Raw genomic sequence first — 20,177 nt, forward strand, 5'->3', positions numbered from 1 at the left:
ACGGCAGTGCGATTAAAAGACAGGACAAAAGAAGACACACACAGGGACACACACACGGCGCTGTCTTTTGTCCTGTCTTTTAATCGCACTGCCGTAAACCTATTGGACGTGCTGTACAGCTTACGTGCAAACCTCGGCGACCACATTCACTTGGTCGTCGCCACTGTAGGGTGGTGATGCTCTAAGCGTGTACGCACGTGCTCATTATGACGGCAGCGCAAAGGGAGAAAAAAAAGCACAGGACAGCACCTGTGCTGTGTCCCCTTTGCGCTGCCGTCACCATGAACTAACTCTAACCAACTCGCCCTAGTGTACACCCTATCGCACGTGCTATGTACTCTCCCTTTTGCACTGCTCTAACTTGATCCCTTGGTTGCATGCAAAATCCACCAAGTTACTGGCGGTGTTTCAGCTAGGTAGAAGAACCTGCTTTGCGTATTTTCTGTTCAGAGTAAGGTTCGTTACAGCGCAACACAAGACAAGCACAAAAGAAGGTATATAAAGCGCATTGTCGTCATTTTGTACCTTCTTTTGTCCTTGTCCTGTGTTGCGCTGTAACGAACGTTACGGTGAATCCCAACCGACTGGCCCAACTTGCCGTCTTGATGCAGTATATTTCTGTCCAATACTGGATCATGTTGCAAATTCGCATGAGATGGCGAACCTGACTTCCGATTGCCTCCTGGCATATATGCAGCTCGACGCCGTCAGCTCTGAAATTACCATTTTTCTCATATTGCCTTTGGCTCGAAAAGTGCATAGGTGTGTGCTTTTGGCATTGCGTATTCGAAAGCTTGGCTCATTTCGTCTGGCTCACTGTATAGACCTTTTCATCGGGCGAGGAGGAACGGGAGCGCGGCGAGTCCTTCCTCCACCCTGGCTCGTTTGAATGTGTTGCCGTCGCGTGCTGCGGAACGATTTGGAGGTGGTTTAGCTCGGTTTCCGTGAAATTCACGTGACCTGAGTTCGTACAAAGTCGAAGAACAACTGTGTAGCCTTTCGGAGCCGCGGTGACTACAGTATTCAGAAATTTCTCGTGGCTGCGCAAACATGCCGCGTGCATCATCGGCTGCGGTGTGTGTACGTGTTTGAACTATTTTGCCTGTATCGGTTTTTCACTCGACCAAGAGAACCGGCGCCTGTGAATTTCAAGCTTAAACTGAAAAATCTTCCATCTGGTCTCTTGGGGTGGGAACTAAAACATGAGTGCTCCTGTACGGCCAACCCAGTGCAACCTCGAAACATTTAAGCGCTACACTGTAAAAAAAGTTTGCACCCTTTGGGTTGTACTTTGTCCCCAAGCAATAATCGTCATCTGTCTTGCCCGCATTTCCCTTCTTTAACGCTGCGAGCTCGGTACTTCCTAGTGACGAACGGCTTGGGCATTATCAGCTTGACACAGCATTCTCGACGGGAAAGTAGCGAGCGCCGAGTTTTCAAGAGAGGAAACGCAAGCAAGGCAGATGAGGATTATTGTTTGGGGACAAGATAAGCCTCAAAGGGTGTAAACTTTTTTTTGGAGCGTAATTGTTATAAAGCATTTGCGTCAGCCACCGGCACAGTTGTTGCGGACTTCGTCTATTAGACTTGAAATCACTATGCTAAGTCTATGTTCGCCTCCTGTATATGGCCGATGGCGATGCTCAACACCGCGATCACTGCGGTTGGATCACTGCATGATACATACGTACAGGCGTTGCGCTTCGGGATTGTCTTATTACCCTGTAAATCAGTAATATTCAAAGTGGATTGCATAAAAAGAGTACGACGGTTATATGTGAGGGCACAATTTCCGTAAAACGGGTAAGTGCGTCGTAGATGATGCGACGAACGAGACCGAAAAAGAATCGATTTTCATCCACTTCTTCGAAAAAAAAAAAAGAGAAACACTCACTGGCCAACGCCGCAATAAGACCTCGCATGGTCATGCCGCATGCTAGGACCATTCCCTAAAAAGCACAAACAAATCTATAATGCAGCATGTACCACTGCTTCGGACGCTCGCACAGTTTGCAGCCGGTCGCTCGACCATTAGACAAGTGTAATTCACACTGTACGGTATGCTGTTATTAGTAACCGAAGTCTTTTATTTCTCTGTGGAAATCTCATCCAACAAATTGAGGTAGATCTACAATAACAATTTGAACTCTTGTCAAAGTAAACAGCACAACTTATTCCGCAGAAGAACGGCACCTACGCTGTTAGGATCCTCTTATGTTTCGCAACTACTCATTGCTGGTAAACCACAGCTTAGAATTAGTGAGAAAGCTGCGGCAAGGACCCATTGGTGAAACTAATATTAAGAAATGCATAACTAATCTCCGAGGTTGACTGTAGGCTCAAACACGCATGCACACATCGCGCTGGGCGCTCCGTCCACCTCAGCGCCAGCAGAAACTCCGCCCATGCTGACTTAAATCGCTTCAGTATGTCTCACAGAAACGTTTCCCATTTAGAAGACGCGACGTGATAATACATAGACCGCGCGAGCGCGAGAACAACCACCAGAAACTGCCGCCGAGCGTATGTATAACGTGGTATATAATACAAACCGCTCACCCAAGACAGCATGTCGACTGCCCATAGATGGCGCCACTGCCTACGCTATATGGCGGCGCCCATGAAAAAAGAAAAAAAAAAGGTGTTATGGAGACAGCGAATTGTGTGCGCCTGTTTGGGTCCTGTACACTGACGGAAAGTGTGGTAGTCAAATATTTCGCTCAGCTGAAGCATGTAATTGCTGTGTGCTGCAAAAGCCTCGTGATTTGCATCAGAAGAAGAGAGAAAACGCGGAGAGAGAGAGAAAGTTCGCGCGACGCTTGTCGCCGCATGTTCACTGGGGCCGTATACAGGCGGAAAGAACGAGCTGCCGTAAACAGGGTTTCGTTGATGTGGGCAGCTTTTTCTGCCGTCAATACTGAAACAATCCGAATGGCGGCAGCCGTTAGCTTTAATGTTTTTCGCCTCTAGAACAGCCACAAATAGAGTAGCCGAGGGAGATCGACCCATTTCTAACCGAGTAGCTAAGGTTCGCCGCATTTTGCGATTGGAGCTACATCGCAGTATAGATATTTGTCGATATATACTGCTGTGTCGGCGGAACTAATTTGGCAGCAGATGTTGCGCTATGGCCTTTCTGTTAAGAATAAGTGAGGCGTTTGTTCCCGGACCTATTTATTTTAAATAAGGCGTATTCTAAGTGTGACAGCGCAGTATACCCGTACATGCACAGTACACGAGACTGTATACACAGGATTGATCACGTGGGACAGCGACCTTCCTTGGAGCTGCGATAGACCGTGCGCTGTCTGACTGCAGGGGCCCGGCCTAGGCGTAGAGGATTTTCGCTGTTTCGTGCGCGGAGCACTTAAAAAGAAATTCGTGCTAAACTGCTGTACGCCTATATTGCACGGGGTGATCATTTTTTTGTTTTCTGGAATACGGAATACTCCAGGATGACACCAGTTTCGATATATTATTTCCATAAGTGTGGGACAAAATACAAGGGCGCTCCAATTGCTTTCGTGGTTCAGTGTGTCAAATAACATTCTGTTAAAAAAGTAAGCGAAAGAACAGTGTACTTTTACGGCGAGTTTGATAACGCATATCTCGAATCTGGTGTCATTTTGGAAATTAATTTCGAGTGGATACGCCTTGAAAACTCACCAGCTACAATTCATAAATTGCAATATGTGCCATAAAGTAATTGATTAGGAAATAATTTCGGAATTTTTGAAGTAGTTGAATATGTGCTTCGATTTCTCGTTCGAGTGATATCCACCTTTTCGAGTAATCCAGCTCAATGACTATAATTATGTTATCTGCTACAGGCGAATTTTAGAAATTCTGTAAAACTTAAAGATGATCACAGCGTATATACAGGGTGTTTCAGCTAACTTTAGCGAGAGTTTAAAAATATGCCGATGCATTCTAAGACGACGCGACCAAATGCATGTTGCTCACCTTTGTATGTTGTGTGCCACGCAATTTTTTGCATTTCGCTTAATTAAATAATTATTCAAAATTAATTAACCACCTTCTGAAGCAGCGAAGCTAGGAAAAAATTCCAATTAGAAAGTTGCAGAGTGGTTTGCAAAACGTCTGAATAAACAGTTTCTGGCTTTAGATCTATTAAGTATTAGTGTTTTTGAGCTTACTGCGGATGCAATAAGCTGAAATTGGGTGCGCGAGTACTGCTTCTAGACACTTCAGAGCACACTAACGTAACTGCGCGATATACCATCTTTTCGTTTTCAGTTACTTAGCCATATTTATTTCTTCCATATTCATGGCCTGCGTTTGTGATGAATGAGTTTTTTTTTTTTTTCCTTACGTTGCCCTGTTCTTATTCTACGCTTCTTCTCAGCCAGGTGGACGGCAACGAGATTTCCTGTATTGACGACGCAGCCCTGCGTGGCCTGAGAAATATGGAAATCCTGTAAGTAATCTATCGCTTTTTCACGAGAGCTTTGTCCGTGCGCTTAATGTTCTGGCCGTGCTGGTATTACGTACTTGTAAAAGTACAGCGCGACGCAAAGAGCAAGATTGACATTGTGTCCCTCATGTGTTGCGTTCCTGGATGGCCTCCGACTACATTTACATTCAATTGTCCATGCGCGCATCGCGCCACATCGACAACATTTCCACACAACTTTACTGGCATGCAACTTATGGGTCACTCTGAGTCAGTAGGCTTTTAACACACGTGGCGTATCAATTACAAAAAAATTGCCGTGTAACGAATGTTGTGATGCCATTTTAGCGTCAGCTTGTTCGGAAAAAAATACAGAGGACTTTCAAAGTCGGAAGTATGAAGTTACAGATAATCTTGCTTGAGCCGCCGTGCCAGTGGCACGCTTTCGCATTGGCGCGAGATTTTCCTCCAGTAATCGTTGCATGAAACTGATTGATCGGGGCCGCAACGTACACGTTGGTGTCGGTTAGCGCTCACTTCTGCTCCAAGGAAGGTGTCACTCAATCATCTGTACGACAGATAGTTGAGTGACACAGTTGTTTCTTAGGCTGCGAGTCTGTGGCGATGCCTTTTCCGATGCTATTTTTTGTCGCGCATTAAAGAAATGACAGAATTTATTACGCATCACTGATTTTTTTACTGGTATTCAGAAAAACAACACGGAACCTATCGTGATGGGTTAATGCCTTATGATTCCAGTGTTCGCACGTTCGCACAGTGTTAGCAACTTGTATACGTGCGTATTGTGTGACTAACGTTGCCACTAAACTTGGCGACATTTTTTTGCGCAATTCTGGCGCTATCTTCAATGCCTGCGACAGTGACTATGGGAGATGGTGTACGCACTAAAGTAACATACCCAATTTTAAGTTTCGCACGCCTCTCGGCTTGGCGACTGACTGGCATCTGCCACTACATCTGTTCGGGTAGCGTAATGGCGGCATTGTTCTGTGGAACGTCGTCACTTTGCCATCTCTTCTGCACTGTGGACCTGCGTCCTCTTTGTAGCTATTTGAAATTACTGCTGCGAAAGCTCCTGTAGCTTCCCCAAGCGTGGCGAACTTTTGCGATTTGAAACATGTGTGCGCCCATGAATTTGGGACGTTTGGTGCCCTTCACCGCTACGAGTCGCTCGAATATTTAGGTCAACTTGTCCAATAGTCATTGCATACCTTCAGTATCTCGCGTCAGAATACTCATTTCTTCATTTCAGTTATTTTATTCCGTTATTTCGCCGCTTATTCCTATGTGTTATTGCCACTGCATTTTGCAGATATTTTGCATTTAGGTGGCAAGCTATTATTTCAGTAAGAGTTACAGGCGATATTTTGTTATTAGCTTCAAAATTAACTTCTAATCGCAGGATTTTTATACGGAGAGGATGGGAGTACCGTTCCTAGTACAAAATGCTGAATGTTTTACTGTAGACAGTACCTGTTGACAGTGTGTGTGTGTGTGTGTGTGTGTGTGTGTGTGTGTGTGTGTGTGTGTGTGTGTGTGTGTGTGTGTGTGTGTGTGTGTGTGTGTGTGTGTGTGTGTGTGTGTGTGTGTGTGTGTGTTCGATGATCCTAGCGGTGATTGTAAATTTATCCTAAACTCTATTTTTCTGGGTGTCTTGACCTTTTACAGAAGAAAGTAGCGCGTTCAGCTTATTCGCCTTTCTTATTTATGCATACATGGCTTTGTTCAGTTTGACGTGACCTAGTTACACATCTTGAGTTCTACACTCTTTGAGCTCTGTGATGGTCGATGAGTGTCATTGCACGCTTTCATAATCTGCTATATGGAGGATCTGCATTTTTTGAGTTAAGGTTAAAAAAAAGATCTTAATAGTTTCGATTTGTTTATGTGTTCAGGCCACGGTTGTTGCTTTAGTTTTTGAAGCCGGCTTACTTTGAACCTTTCAGCAGATGAAATTTTTTGAAGTAAACGAATCCAGCTCGGTAGAAGTTTCCTCTGCAGCTGCTTGCTCTTCTTGTCCACCTTTCAGAAAGTATTTTGCATAGCAGGTCCACACATTTCATGTGTTCTCGGGAGACGAAGGTCAGATGAGACACATGCTGCTTCACTGCAGAGTGAAGAGAACGTCTGCGAGTTTGCGCGAGATGAAGCCATATATATTTGATACGTAATAAGAGTCATCCTAATGGTTACGTCACTGAAATGATTTTTGAGCGAGTGAATTAAGACGTATATTTATGTATATGATGTTTCTAATGACATCTCTATTAAAGAGCTTAAATGGGCACATAACTTATAATGTTTAATTTTTTTTGCCTACTCTTTTAAACAACCAGCATTATTTTCTGTAATGCTGCTGCTGTTAAGTTTTGATATTGTGCTGAAAAGTTTCTCCAAGTTTTCGCAAATTTAGATGTCGTGTATAAAAGTAAAGTATTTCCGTTTTAATGTTAATTTCAACACATTTAGTTTTATTTTTCAAAAGTATAGTTTTGGCATTGTAAGCTTATCGCATACGAACATTTCCTGTTGCCCCTGTGAAAGTGCAGCTATCGGGTACAGACCCCGTCAAGCTTCTGGCTTTTAGTCTGTGCCCCCATCATTTTTGTACATGCTGTAATGTACCGTAATGCTTAAATAAAATGAATGAATGAATGAACTTAGAGCGTCAAACACAAATCCGTTTTCGGAATAAAGCCAGATTGTGAGGGTGTGCTCTATAACTTATGTCACTGAAGTAATTTGAGCTCATCAAAAAGCGTTCCTATTCAGATAATTGTTAAAGACGTTGTGCATTGAGTGAACTGGCCGCTTAGTGACCGCCGCCGACAGATGGCACTAGTGGTCGACTTACAGGGAAAACTTTAATTCACAGTGGAGGAAAAGAACCAGGAAGCTTACCCACAAGTATGCGGCCTGTAGGGCGAGCAACACAGCAACAAAGAACGTCAAGCGGAAAGTCAAAGCGGCTGAACTATTCTAATGTGTGGTGGCAATGGAAAACAAACCTGCCATGAATAACTACTTATGAGAGAAAAAAAACGAAATCAGGAAAGAAACAATTTATGATAACTCAAAGGGAAGCTCATTACTTTTCGAAGCGAGATCAGGATGTCTTAGAACACGCACCTATAAAGCGAGATATAAGAAGGAAGAAGAAGCATGTGCTTGCTGCAGTGAAGCTAGGGAAACGATGGAGCACGTTTTATTAGAATGTGAACATATCTGCCCAGCGGTCGATTTAGGCACCACTGGCCTCCTTGAAGCCCTTGGGTTCAGCGAGAGCAGGGGGAAAGTAAACATGTCCGCAATAGTGATTAGTAAGAGGTGATTGGAATATTGGTAGAAGAAAAGCAGGGAGACGACAAAAAACTGAGACGTACAAAACCAAAATTCACAATAGGGGTAAGAAAATTTGGTTATGAGAATTCATCGTGTCTTTTTTTCCTTTTGTTTCTTTTTTATTCTTTTTTAACCTTGGTAGGACATCAGGCAATATAGTAGCAAGAGCTTGGTGTTGCAACCCACCGCCCCCCAAAGGGGATGCTCGTAACATCCATCCATCCATCCATCCATCCATCCATCCATCCATCCATCCATCCATCCATCCATCCATCCATCCATCCATCCATCCATCCATCCATCCATCCATCCATCCGTCCATCCATCCATCCGCAATCTTGGACATCTTGGCCCGTGTTCACAAAAGCTTGCTTCGTGGGAGAAAATTTTAGCGAATCCTCATGCAGGAGTAGCATTAGTGAAAGCGACTGACCAGTGGCAAAGAGCACTTACGAATAAAAAGCTTTGTGGATTCGGCACCAACAAGTGCTATCGCTTAAAAAAAAATATAACCATGCCATATGGTTTGAAGACTCATTTCAGACGAATGTGATCATGTGTCCTCACTCGACATAAAAACACCGGAAACCGAGATGGACATTTCGAAACACAAGATCACCTGGCCACTCGGTGTTGCTGAGTGATTATGGCGCAGCGAGCGATTTTTACCTACGACGGGCGGAGCCATGTTCCCTTCGCGCACGGTCATGTTATGCGTCGTGCACGGTCTTTGTGCTACGGCAGTATGCACACTGACACAGCGCACCACATTCTTCCTCTACATTTCACAGTGTTCATAACCACCCGCCGTGGTTGCTCAGTGGCTATGGTGTTGGGCTGCTGAGCACGAGGTCGCGGGATCGAATCCCGGCCACGGCGGCCGCATTTCGATGGGGGCGAAATGCGAAAACACCCGTGTGCTTAGATTTAGGTGCACGTTAAAGAACCCCCGGTGGTCAAAATTTCCGGAGTCCTCCACTACGGCGTGCCTCATAATCAGAAAGTGGTTTTGGCACGTAAAACCCCAAATATTATTATTATTATTAGTGTTCATAACCAGGCACCCTTTGTAAGCGACACACGAAGCTATAGCGGGACGACGAGCTCCGTGCAACAAGCGTGAAAGAGCGCATGATTTGACGCAAACCACGCACGTGCGACACATGCATCCCTGTCTCGGGCCTTTCGGTGCTGTCCATCTGCGAGCGCGCTCACTGCCGTGGCCCATTTCCGGCCGGCCAAACAAGTTCTGCCGCGCGGCGGGCGCGAGCTCGTCGCTTCGGTCACGATTGGCAGTCCAAGTGGACGTGTGGTGGAGTTTCGCAAGAGCCGAAATCACTGACCGGTTCTCCGAAGCTTTCCGCCGGAGGGTGTCTCGGAATCCACCGCGCCGATGAGCAGGGGGGGTCGTTAGGTCCCATTAGGCTCGTCCCGAAAGAAATGGCGCTCGTAACGACGTAGTTGCGCGCAGCGTTGCTCTCGGCTTTGAGCCCAGAGGTGTGTGCTCGTGGAGCCAAGAGCTGTACGGGGGTGCAAAAGACTACTCGCGCGCCGTTTCGTGCGCTCACATAGCGCAGCGTGGACGACTTTCGTCGCCCGGGTGCCGCTGTCAAGGCGCATACCTGGTTCTTCCGTTACGAATAGCAGACGACACGCGCAGCCGCGCTGGGGCTACACGATCGGCTGCACGAAACTCGCACTCGTGAGGCGCTGCTGTTTTGAGATTAAGATGGAAAGGGAGATTACGTGATGACAGGGTGATGACCATTACCGGCGTCACCACTTAGGCGCCGTAACCTGACCGCTTTGGTGGCAGCTTCGCCTCGCGCCGCGGTCACGCCTCTGTGCGAAAAGGGTCGCCCACAGCGGGTGCCGAGAATGCAACTTGTTCGCGCGAGTCGTGCCTTTCGCGATCGTGATTGTAGTGCATCCCGTTCGCTGTGTTTGGCGAAGAACGCGCCGTCCACAGATTCCTCTCTTATCTGTTTATGAAGGGCCTTTCCCTTCAAGTGTTGCTTTATGTTTGGATTTTGGCGTCTTATACTTTCTTCCTGCGGTCGCAGTCTGCGGAGGCTTTTATGCTTGCTTCTTTGTTCGAAGCAAGCTGCAGGTCATTGGCGTTATGCACTAATTGCGAGCACAGTGTGCACGCCGTGCTCATCGACCGCTTCGTGTCGTCATCTGTCACGACGTGGCAGCTCCGCAACCATAGCGACTTCTGTACGGAAGACGTAGTTGCGTCCGAGTTCCAGCGGCAGCAAAGTCGCTGGTTTAGAAGATTACGTCTTGCGTCATGCCCACCACGCACTCCAGAGCGGCAAAGATGCATGAGCACGAATGCTGTCGGGGCTTTTATTTGATGGTGCAGCCGGTGGGCGGTTGCAATCACTACGTAAGGCTCGGAGTTCAAGAAAGCGCGATTCAAATACGCCCGGAAGTCGGTGCACAAATACGCTCCAAAACCACTCGCAAAGGGCATTAGACCAAAAGCAGGCACGATGGTATCACAAATGTGTATAATTAGGCCAAGCTTAATGGCGAGAAACTAACACAGTGACAGAATGCACGAGCGATATATGTGCAGTAATACGCCGACTTTTCTGTCGACAAAGTAAATGAAGCTGGTGGCGGAGCGGCTGGGGGGGGTCACGTGGTGTTATCAAGAACGTTTCGAGACTGGTTCTGCTTTGGAGAAAGTAATGTGAATTCAAACACTGTCACCTTTGAAATGTAGTCCCCTTGCGCAGGAATACAGCGCTCACAGCGTTGATGCCATTTCGTGAATATGTCTTGGACGTCTTCTTTCCGGAAGGAGTCGAGCACCCTTGTGCGATTCGAGCTTGGTTTAAGCAGTGGGCCAAATGGCGACTACGGCGCCTTTGTGATGCAAGCGCGGAAGCATGCCAAGATATACTCATATCCTTAACAAGGTTGATAGCTGGGCTAGTTGGTACGGGTGCATTGATATAAACTGCGCTGTCATTCTGTCCCGTCTTGTTGCGGAATTTGTACCAGTGCAATCTACGTGTTGCGGGGAACCGAGCTGTTGTTCGCCGGGTCGTGTCAGAACAGCGTAGCAAACTCAACGAGACTTTTCACAGAGCCCACGCGGCCTGCAAATTTCCTAAGCGCGTCCTGCTGCGCGTTCGCTCGCACGTCCTCCCAAAAGCGATGGCGGCGGGAACCCAATGTGCGCACAGGGCTGACGGCATTATGCAAGAGGTCTATGAAGAGGCACGCGTGATATATATAGTCAGCGTTAAGAGGGAAACAATGTACGACTTGCAGCTTTATTTGATGAAACTTGCAGTCCCATACATTATAATAGCGACCGAACACGATTGTCAGGACATTAATATGCACAGTGCACAAGCATTGGAGTCCGTACAAATATGGTTAAATAGTCTCAGACGCTTATGGAATGGCACGTCCTCTGAATTACGTAGGAGATGCACAGGAACACACCGAATGCACAAAATGAACCCACGGAACAAATAAGTAGCTGTTACAAACGACCCTGAAACAAAGAAAGCAGTAGTCCAGAATGTCGCCTTCAGTTCTCGTTAGGATAGTGAAGTGACGGCTGTATAGGTATGCACTCAATACGGGAATTTGGTTCGCGTGTTTCGTAACGATCCAGTTATTTTTCTGTTTTTTTCACCACTTGTCGTTGACCCGGTCAACCCCGCCGCACCAACGTTATTGCGGGCTTCGAACACCCCTAGGCGAAATGCGAAAACACCCGTGTGCTTAGATTTAGGTGCACGTTAAAGAACCCCAGATGGTCAAAATTTCCGGAGTCCTCCACTACGGCGTGCCTCATAATCAGAAAGTGGTTTTGGCACGTAAAACCCCAAATATTATTATTATTATTCGAACACTCCGAGCTGCAGATGATAGCGTGGAAAATGAACTGGGCCTGCATTCACAGAAAAAAAGTTGCAACTGTGAATCGCATTGTCGGACACATTATTACAGCGAAGGCGACCAGGCAGTGGAAAACATCACTTGCGAGCGAAAAGCTTAGTAAGTTTGGCCCCTGCATCGCGTGCTACATAATATGGCCCTGCATTGGCAAATCTTTTCGTTCGTAAATGTTCTTTACCATTGGCCGGTCGCCTTCGCTATTGAAACGACGAGCTTCAGGATCGGCTAGACTTTTGTTTTACAAATAATTATAGCGTAAGACCTTTTTTTTTTTTGGATACAGGCCCTGGCTATTGGGGGAAGTCGAGCTCAAAATCTACGCAAACTATAGACAATAATAGCGGTGCTGCCGACATAATGGCCCGTCGGATATAGAGTGGCGAGTGTGTGTGTGTGTGTGTGTGTGTGTGTGTGTGTGTGTGTGTGTGTGTGTGTGTGTGTGTGTGTGTGTGTGTGTGTGTGAATACGAGCCCTGGGCCCTCTGTCTCTTACACGGAACGGAGTATTTCGGGAAGAGGGTTAGGGAACGTTAGACGTACTGAAAAGCAGCGGAAGTCAACTCGTTACATATTTAGCAGCATAGAATCAAATGTTACACACAACAGTTAGCGGCAAAAGTGACAATTGTTGCTTATACATTGTTAGGCTGCAGGAAATCAACAACCACATTTCGATGGGGGCGAATTCCGAAAACACCCGTGTACTTAGATTTAGATGCACGTTAAGGAACCCCAGGTGGTCCAAATTTGCGCAGTACCCCATTACGACGTGCTTCATAATCACATCGTGGATCTGGCACGTAAAACCCCATAATTTAATTTTTAGAAAATCAACAACTGCGGAAATGCACATGCAATTCTTACAATTAGGTGTCACGCAGGAACGAATGTATCGAAAGAAACCTACTCAATTCTATGCGGATACCACTCAAACAATACATGAACGTTAGGTAAAAATACCGCTTACTTCATTTCTGAAAGTGACAGGATCAACAATGTTTGCGATTTTGTCGGGAAGGGTATTCCAATATGTGACAGCTTGTGGCCGGGCGGGTGAATTAAACGTGTTTTGTTCTACCAAAGAGGCGCTGAAAACGACGGTCATTCTGCAGACGTCTTCATGTGCGGTATGGACGAGGGAGTGGTAAGGAAAACGGACGGTTACTATTAATTATTTTGTGCAGCAAACACAGTAGTGCGATAACTGCGCGTTTATTAGAGTGATACTCCTAGCACTTTCTTGGTATTCGTGACGGTAGATTGTACTGGGATGTAGTCTCTTATTATCAATCGTGCGGCACGGGTCTGAGTTGCTTTAAGGTTCTTGATTAGATAAGTCTGGTTGAGGGTGCACAAATGGGGAGCACATTGAGGAGCGTTCGTGATCTTTTTGCTGTAATTACATTGATATTAGTTGACTACGTGAGAGTGGGCGTGAGATAGACACCTGTATACTTCATGGTATACTAAATCTTTGAAACGCCTATCTAACAGAAAAAAACGTCTTTTTAGCACAGCTAAGCGGATGGAAAGCCAGGCTAAATGGTCTGCTTACAAAGAAGCTGCCTCGGCCTACTCATCTGCGATAAAGAATACAAAATTTTCTTTTTTCAATAGAACCCTTTCGAGCAAGCTTAAAAATAATCCAAGAAGCTTCTAGAATGTAGTAAGGCCTAGTGCATCGAAAATCATATCACTTAGTACGTCTTCCGGTGAGCCTACACCTCGGCAGAACTGCGCTGCGATTTTAAATAATGTATTTATAAAAGCTTTCACTCCTTCAGCACATGATAACGACCTTCCAAGGCTACCATGCTGCAATTTTTCTCCTATGGATCCCGTAATTTCTAACTCTACTGGCATAAAAAAATAATAGACACTCTTAAACTTACGTCTTCTTGTGGAATAGACGAAATTACGACGAAATTTCTAAACAATACTAATGAGTATTCCTCTACCATCTTAAAGAGCATTTTTTCACAATCGTACCTGTCTTCATCTTTGCCTCATGACTGGAAAACAGCAAAGATTATTCCTATCCACAAATCTGGCGAAACTCAAGATCCTTTTAACTACGGGCCCATATCGATTACCTCAGTACCGTGCAAAATTATGGACCACATCATATTTTCTAACCTTGTCAACTTTCTTGAAGAAAATAATTTTTTCTCTAACAGTCAACATGGCTTTCGCAAATTTTTTTCTTGTGAGACTCAGCTGGTAACTTTCACTAATGACTTACATGAATATCTTGATAGCGGTTTTTGGACTGATTGCATATTTTTGGATTTTTCTAAAGCTTTTGACAAGGTGAAACATGTACTGCTACTACACAAGCTAAGCGCACTCAACATTGACCCCGGAGTACTCAGCTGGATCCAATCGTTCCTTTCTTCTCGTTCCCAATTTGTTGTAACTAATGGCTCCGTATCTCACGCGGCTCCAGTTGAATCCGGTGTTCCACAAGCGTCTGTTCTTGGTCCTCTTTTATTTTTAATATATAATAACGATTTACCTGATAACATTTCCTCACAAATTTGTTTATTCGCTGACGACTGTATTATATACCGAAAAGTTACTAATGCATCTGATATAGCTACCCTTCAATGTGATTTAAATAACATATCTAATTGGTGCCTCACTTGGTGCATGGAACTCAACATTAATAAATGCAAATCTATGCGAATTTCTCGTTCTAACACAACTTGCCCTACCTACGCCCTTAATCACTGCCCCCTTCTATCCGTTACATGCTACCGTTATCTTAATTGGCATTCATATAACTAGCGATCTTTCTTGAAAGCAGCATGTACAGTATGTAATATCGAAAGCTAACCGCTCCTTAGGATATTTGAAGAGAAATTTTTCGCTTGCGCTAGTTTTATTAAAACGGCTGTTGTACACGACATACGTCCTCCCCCAATTAGAATACGCCTCATCCGTTTGGGATCCTCATCATATCACATTAATTAACGAAATTGAATCAGTGCAAAATCGCTCTGTTCGTTTAATCTTAGCTAACTGCCATCGCACTGCTAGTGTTACATTAATGAAGAGTACCCTTCAAATTCCATTATTATCTCTTCGCAGAAAGGAATCATGCATTTCCCTTTTTCATAAAATCTACTACCACAATGCATCTCTTCGCCCCCTTTGGATCCAACCTGCGCCTCATTATTCGGCTCGTCGTGATCACGTGCATAAAGTTAACGTACCCCGTCATAACACCGTCGCGTGCTCACAATCATTCCTTCCTAGGACTTCAATCGACTGCAATAATCTACCTACATCATTAGTAAGCATCAGTGACCCCACTCTCTCTAAGAGTGCACTAATCAACGTAAAATAATGTATGGTGGCAACAATGGCATAATTATGCACTTATTCGTGAACATTGTCTGCTTGCTAACGTGTATTCTTTCTGTATTTTCATGTTATGTAAGTCTCTGTTATTTGTTATGAATGCATTACTACTTTTTTCATATTGCTTTTGTTCCTTGGAAATCCCTTGAACTAATCCTTTATTTTTTGCTCTTGAATGTATTCTCGCCCCTCCCCTCTGCAATGTACAATTATGTACCTTGAGGGTATCACAAACAAATAAATAAATAAATATACTTATACGAGGATGTGTTGGAAAGGCAACAGTTTTTAGGACTGTAGCTAAATGAAGAATTAAGGCGTTTACGACTAAAGGTTGTTCACTTGCATTTCTCTATGTTTAGCGACAGTTGCCATAAACGCCAATGCGAGGTGAGGTCACAGTCTTATTGAACAGCGATATGGTCAGAGTGCGACGAAATTCCGGAAGTGAAGTCGTTTATGAAGATCAGGAATGAAAGTGGGCCTAGGGCACTCCCTTGGGGCACATCGCATACCACGTCACTGAGATTATAAGAGAGATATAAGAAGTTTCGAAACCGTGAATTTGTTAGGGAGTCAAAATTAAAATATGACAGTTTCGTGATTAGTCGACCGTGCGCGACATTATCGAAGGCCTTCCAAAAATACATAAATACAGAATATGTTTGCAAATTTTCGTCCATACTTGCGTGAAGGTCAGTAAACTTCAAATAGTGTGTTTCACAGGAAAGCTCCCCTCTAAGTCGATGTGAGTTAGTAAAGAGTAAACCATTATTTTTCAAGTGCTGGGCAATGTCAGACGAAATTAACGGTTCAATAAGTTTGCCAGGGACGCCCGTTAGAGATATAGGAGGGTAGTTGTTAGCAGTACTTTCGTCTCCAGATTTAAACGCAGGAATTACCTTACCTAGCTTCCAATCGTATATGGGAGCTCACCTGACAGTAATGATTGTTGAGAAATGAGACAAGGTATTAGGCTAGCAGGTATGACAGTGTGCTTCAGAATCTTAGAGTTCATATACCATCAGCTCCAGTGCAAGTAGATACCTTAAGATTGCGGACTATAGTGCGGAAATGTCTGCCGCTGTTATGGTTGTGGGCTTCACGAACGGGTATTGTACTTCTGTCGGCGGATACATTTGGCAAGTATCATCCTGCATAAGCATGGCATAATACGGATAGTTAAAAACGGATGCGCAGTCCTCTCGGTCAACTGAAACGCCGGAATCATCGAGCAGGGAAATAAATAGGAACAGTGTCGTCACTCGGGGAGATAATATTCCAAAAGTTTTAGGGTTATTTTCGAGTATTGATTTGAAGGTCGTACGAAAAGAATTTCCTTTTTGCCTTTCGAACGGCACTACCATATGCTTTTGCAACGATTGTGTGCTTTGCCCATGATGTCGGCTTTTTAAATGTTTAGTAGCTCTAAAAAAGACGTTCCTTTTCGCTTCTTAAGCTGCGTAGGGCCAACCAAGGTTTCGATAGATTGAATCGGCAGGATAATTTGGATGCGTAAATGATGCGTTAGTGAACCGCCTATAAGGCGCCACTGATGACCACCTGTATAGAGGGCGCTTTCGAAAGTACGCTCGGGATGCAGTAGCAGACGGGAGCGCTTTGCAGCAAGGATGGTTGAAGTTCGCGACTGCGATTTCCCCTTCGTTCGGGTGCCGCACCGTGATTCTGCGGTGCCAGCTGCCGGAAAGGCGCAGGCCTCGGTGAGAGAGGATGCGCACGATGTTACTGGGGTTTGGGACAATCCAGTCTGCACACTTGTCAGGTGCGTTCCACAGACAAGCGCAACGAAGCCCAGTGATTCAATGTGGAGCTCGTGTTAAGTAACCGCTTCGTTTTCTTGGATAATGAGATCTCTCGATCGTGTTTTCTTTTTATTATATCGTTGCCGCAGTACTGTTTCTGTGCCTCAATAAAGGGCATACGTCCTTGGTGCAGACATATCTCAAAGGACTCCGCATGGCGCATTTCCTGCTCTTATTGTAGTGAATGCGTACACCAATGAATACACGTGACATCGCCGTAATAGTGCCGTCAAAGTGGCCTCAAAAACAGTAATTGCGAACCTGTTAATGGAAATGCGTAGTCACTAGCGAAGGAAGTCACCGCACGCACGTGTGAGTAAAAGCGCGAGTTAGCGCTGCACCGCCGTTCCAATTACGCTGCGCACGCCGACGAAGTGCCCTTCTTCGCGGCAGCTTTCGCTACTTGAAATTTCCATGGTGGCCTGCTTGAAAACGCGCAACGCAAAAGGCTTACCAACTTTTGCGTATTTCTTCCCCTCTAATGTTACGATAGAGATAACACTGTATTTAAAGGTGGAGCAGCGCCGACCAAGGTATCGCGCTGATTGCAAGGCCGGGTTTAGTCCTTTGCGGCGTAGGCCATGCACTCCTGCGACGCAAAAGATAATAAGAAAGAGTTCGATTGAGTACAAAACGCACACGCAAAAGAAGGCATTCTGCGTTGTAAGTCTGCTCAGACTGCATCAAGGTATAAAGATTTCATAAACATGACACGAATGTTTCAGCGAAAATCGAACAGAAGTACCATATGCAGCAGCCAACAGCAATCCTCGGCCTGAGCTACCTTTTCTTCTAGCACATTTCCCCAAGCAATCGCATTGTCGAATCTGTCCTCGGGAGAAAAGAATAAAGCTGTTAAAGAAGCACTTGCCTGTAATCATTCTGATAAAACAGAGCGCGGTTTAAGACCTTGCGAACGAGGCGAGGCGAACGCCTCGTACTTTAAAAAAATATCAACAACAATTCTGCACGAAATACCTAGCTACAGTTCGACATGCGGGAAGCCATGCATAAAATGGATCCAAAAACATGACCTGCGTGACAGCTGGTGCGACGATTTTACGGGCCGCATAAAACCAACAAAATCAGTGTGTTGTGAAAAAGTTGCCAGAAATGGAACACAGAAGTCTCCTAATTCTCGATTTATGGAGGAAAATTCAGCTCTTTTAATGATTAAATATGTGCTTAGGCATCGCTTGGCGTGAGTGATAAGGGACCTTTAACTGTTAACTGGGTATAGTTGTGATCACTGATGTCATGAGTTCATGCGATGGTGTTAACTATTTCAGGCGCGGTAGTTCCGGTGTATGATCCCGCCGAGTAAGTCGGCCACTGGGCGCGATGCGTATGATGTAGGAAGAATGTAAAACAATGTGAATCTTTTTTTTTCCAATACCCTGATGCGCGTCTCATTATAGTTGGAGTGTGCCTTGCCCCAAAACTAAGCAAATCAGTGCATGATATCACAAAGCATGATAACACAGACCCATCTGCATGCAGCGTATAGTTGCTGCCATGGCGTTGCACTGCTGAGCTCAAGGTATATGCTGAACTCGGGATATATCGGCCGCTTGCAGGAGACAATGGTAGCCTGCCAGCTACAATTGCACGAATCTTCGCTCGGCACGTGCCCTGACAGAACAAATTGTCTCTGTGGGCTCTTCGTTGTGATGGAACTGCGACAGACTCCGCTCCTCTTCTTGACAGACTGCAGCTGTATTGCCCGTTTCTCCGCGGCGCCGCCGTGCTGACCTGTCGGGCGTAACGCGGTTTCCTCTCATGGGGCGCCTGAGCTGCGTCACAGATATACAGAAGCAGAAGGCACGGCCTTTCAACTAGTTTGCTCAGAGGATGTGTGCACTCGCCTGTTTTGTGCCTGTACTTGATTTTGTCAGCTGCGCCTTGCTTGAAGTAGTGCAGACTCGCTTTTGATCATGAGTACAGCTTGAGGAACGTTTCCTCGCACACGTGCCGGGTCCTTCGAGAGAAGAACAGCTGTGCATACTGACAAGTCGCCGAATCTCATTACTGGTACTGATGTTGTTGTATTTATGTATTGATGTTGGTATTGATGCAGCACATTCATTTTAAGCGTCAGATCATAACTGATAAAAAGCTAGTCGAGGTGCTGGACCCGCATACTCGAAAAGCTTTCGGTTCGTAAACGCCCCTTGCCAATAGCCAACCTCATTCACTAATGGTATTTCCAGCATCAGGATTGGTAGGAATTTTCTCTTACGAACAATTCGGGCTTAAAAACTTGTGCATACGGACTCTGGACCCGTATTTACAAGCAAATTCTTACGCTAGAACAGTTCGCAAAAGCAGATGCGAATAAGGTGAGCCAATCCTGATACTGGGCTTATTATTAGCGAAGGCGACCAGCCAATGGCAAATAGCACTTACGAAAAGTTCTGTGAATTCGGGAGTCGCTTCAGAGCTTTGATAGCGATAGTAAAGCATTAGAAAACTAGTACTAACATTGACAGTAATAGTAAAGTATTAGAAAACTACGCGAAGTTCGTAGTTATATCGGCCGTATAAATTGCTGTTGTGACGAGGTTTATTGGACTCGCCAAGCGGCAGCCAGAAACACAGCGGCAGTAACGATATCTCAGCTAGATCGGCTAACTGGCCGCACGACACGCCATGGTGATCTACAGCTCTTTCTAAATGGCAATCGGTGGCGTGGCGTTTGCTCCAGACTAACACCTTCCCCAACCCTGTAGCCTACAGCCGCTGTTACCCAGGACTGTATACAGCCGAATGCAAAATCTGCAAAGGCAGGGCAGACCTACAGCACACGGTTTGGTCGTGCCCCCTCAAACGTAGTCACGTCCAACAGAAAGATCACTCTTCTTTAGAAATCAGGTCTTTGGAGCAGTGGGAGACCGGGCTGCTCAGCTGCGATCCGGAAGTGCAAGTCCGACTCGTCCGGATGGCTGAAGACGCCGCCGGGGCCCTAGGGCTCCTGGCTGCCGCCTAAAGGAGGAAGAAGACAGAAGACGATCTCCCACCTCTTCCCCTTGCCGCGACCCGATGTCGGACACCCAATAAAGTTGTTATCTCTCTCTCTCTCTCTAGCGTACCAATGTTCTGGCTCCGAAACACGCGGTTGCGATGGGACTTTCCAGTGCTATTCTTCTTCCTTACAATCGCCCTCGGCTGAAAAAGCCATCCGGGCGACCTACGGCGACGACGAAACGATGGGCTCATAGTGAAGCTTGAGCATGTCTACGTGAACAAATTGACATCGCCGGCGACGGTGGTAACTTTGGGGTATCAGTG

General features: G+C 45.6%; 1 protein-coding gene across 1 annotated transcript in view; it reads left to right on the plus strand.

Moving 5' to 3' along the window:
* The window catches only part of sli (slit guidance ligand), a 416,482-nt gene that overhangs the window by 236,301 nt on the left and 160,004 nt on the right, over positions 1–20,177 (plus strand). Inside the window, exon 6 of the mRNA XM_075676723.1 lies at positions 4,367–4,438. Coding sequence (XP_075532838.1) covers positions 4,367–4,438 — 72 coding nt within the window. The remainder of the gene's footprint in view (positions 1–4,366; positions 4,439–20,177) is intronic.

Source organism: Dermacentor variabilis, unplaced genomic scaffold, assembly GCF_050947875.1.
Source record: "Dermacentor variabilis isolate Ectoservices unplaced genomic scaffold, ASM5094787v1 scaffold_12, whole genome shotgun sequence".
Classification (NCBI taxonomy): domain Eukaryota; kingdom Metazoa; phylum Arthropoda; class Arachnida; order Ixodida; family Ixodidae; genus Dermacentor; species Dermacentor variabilis.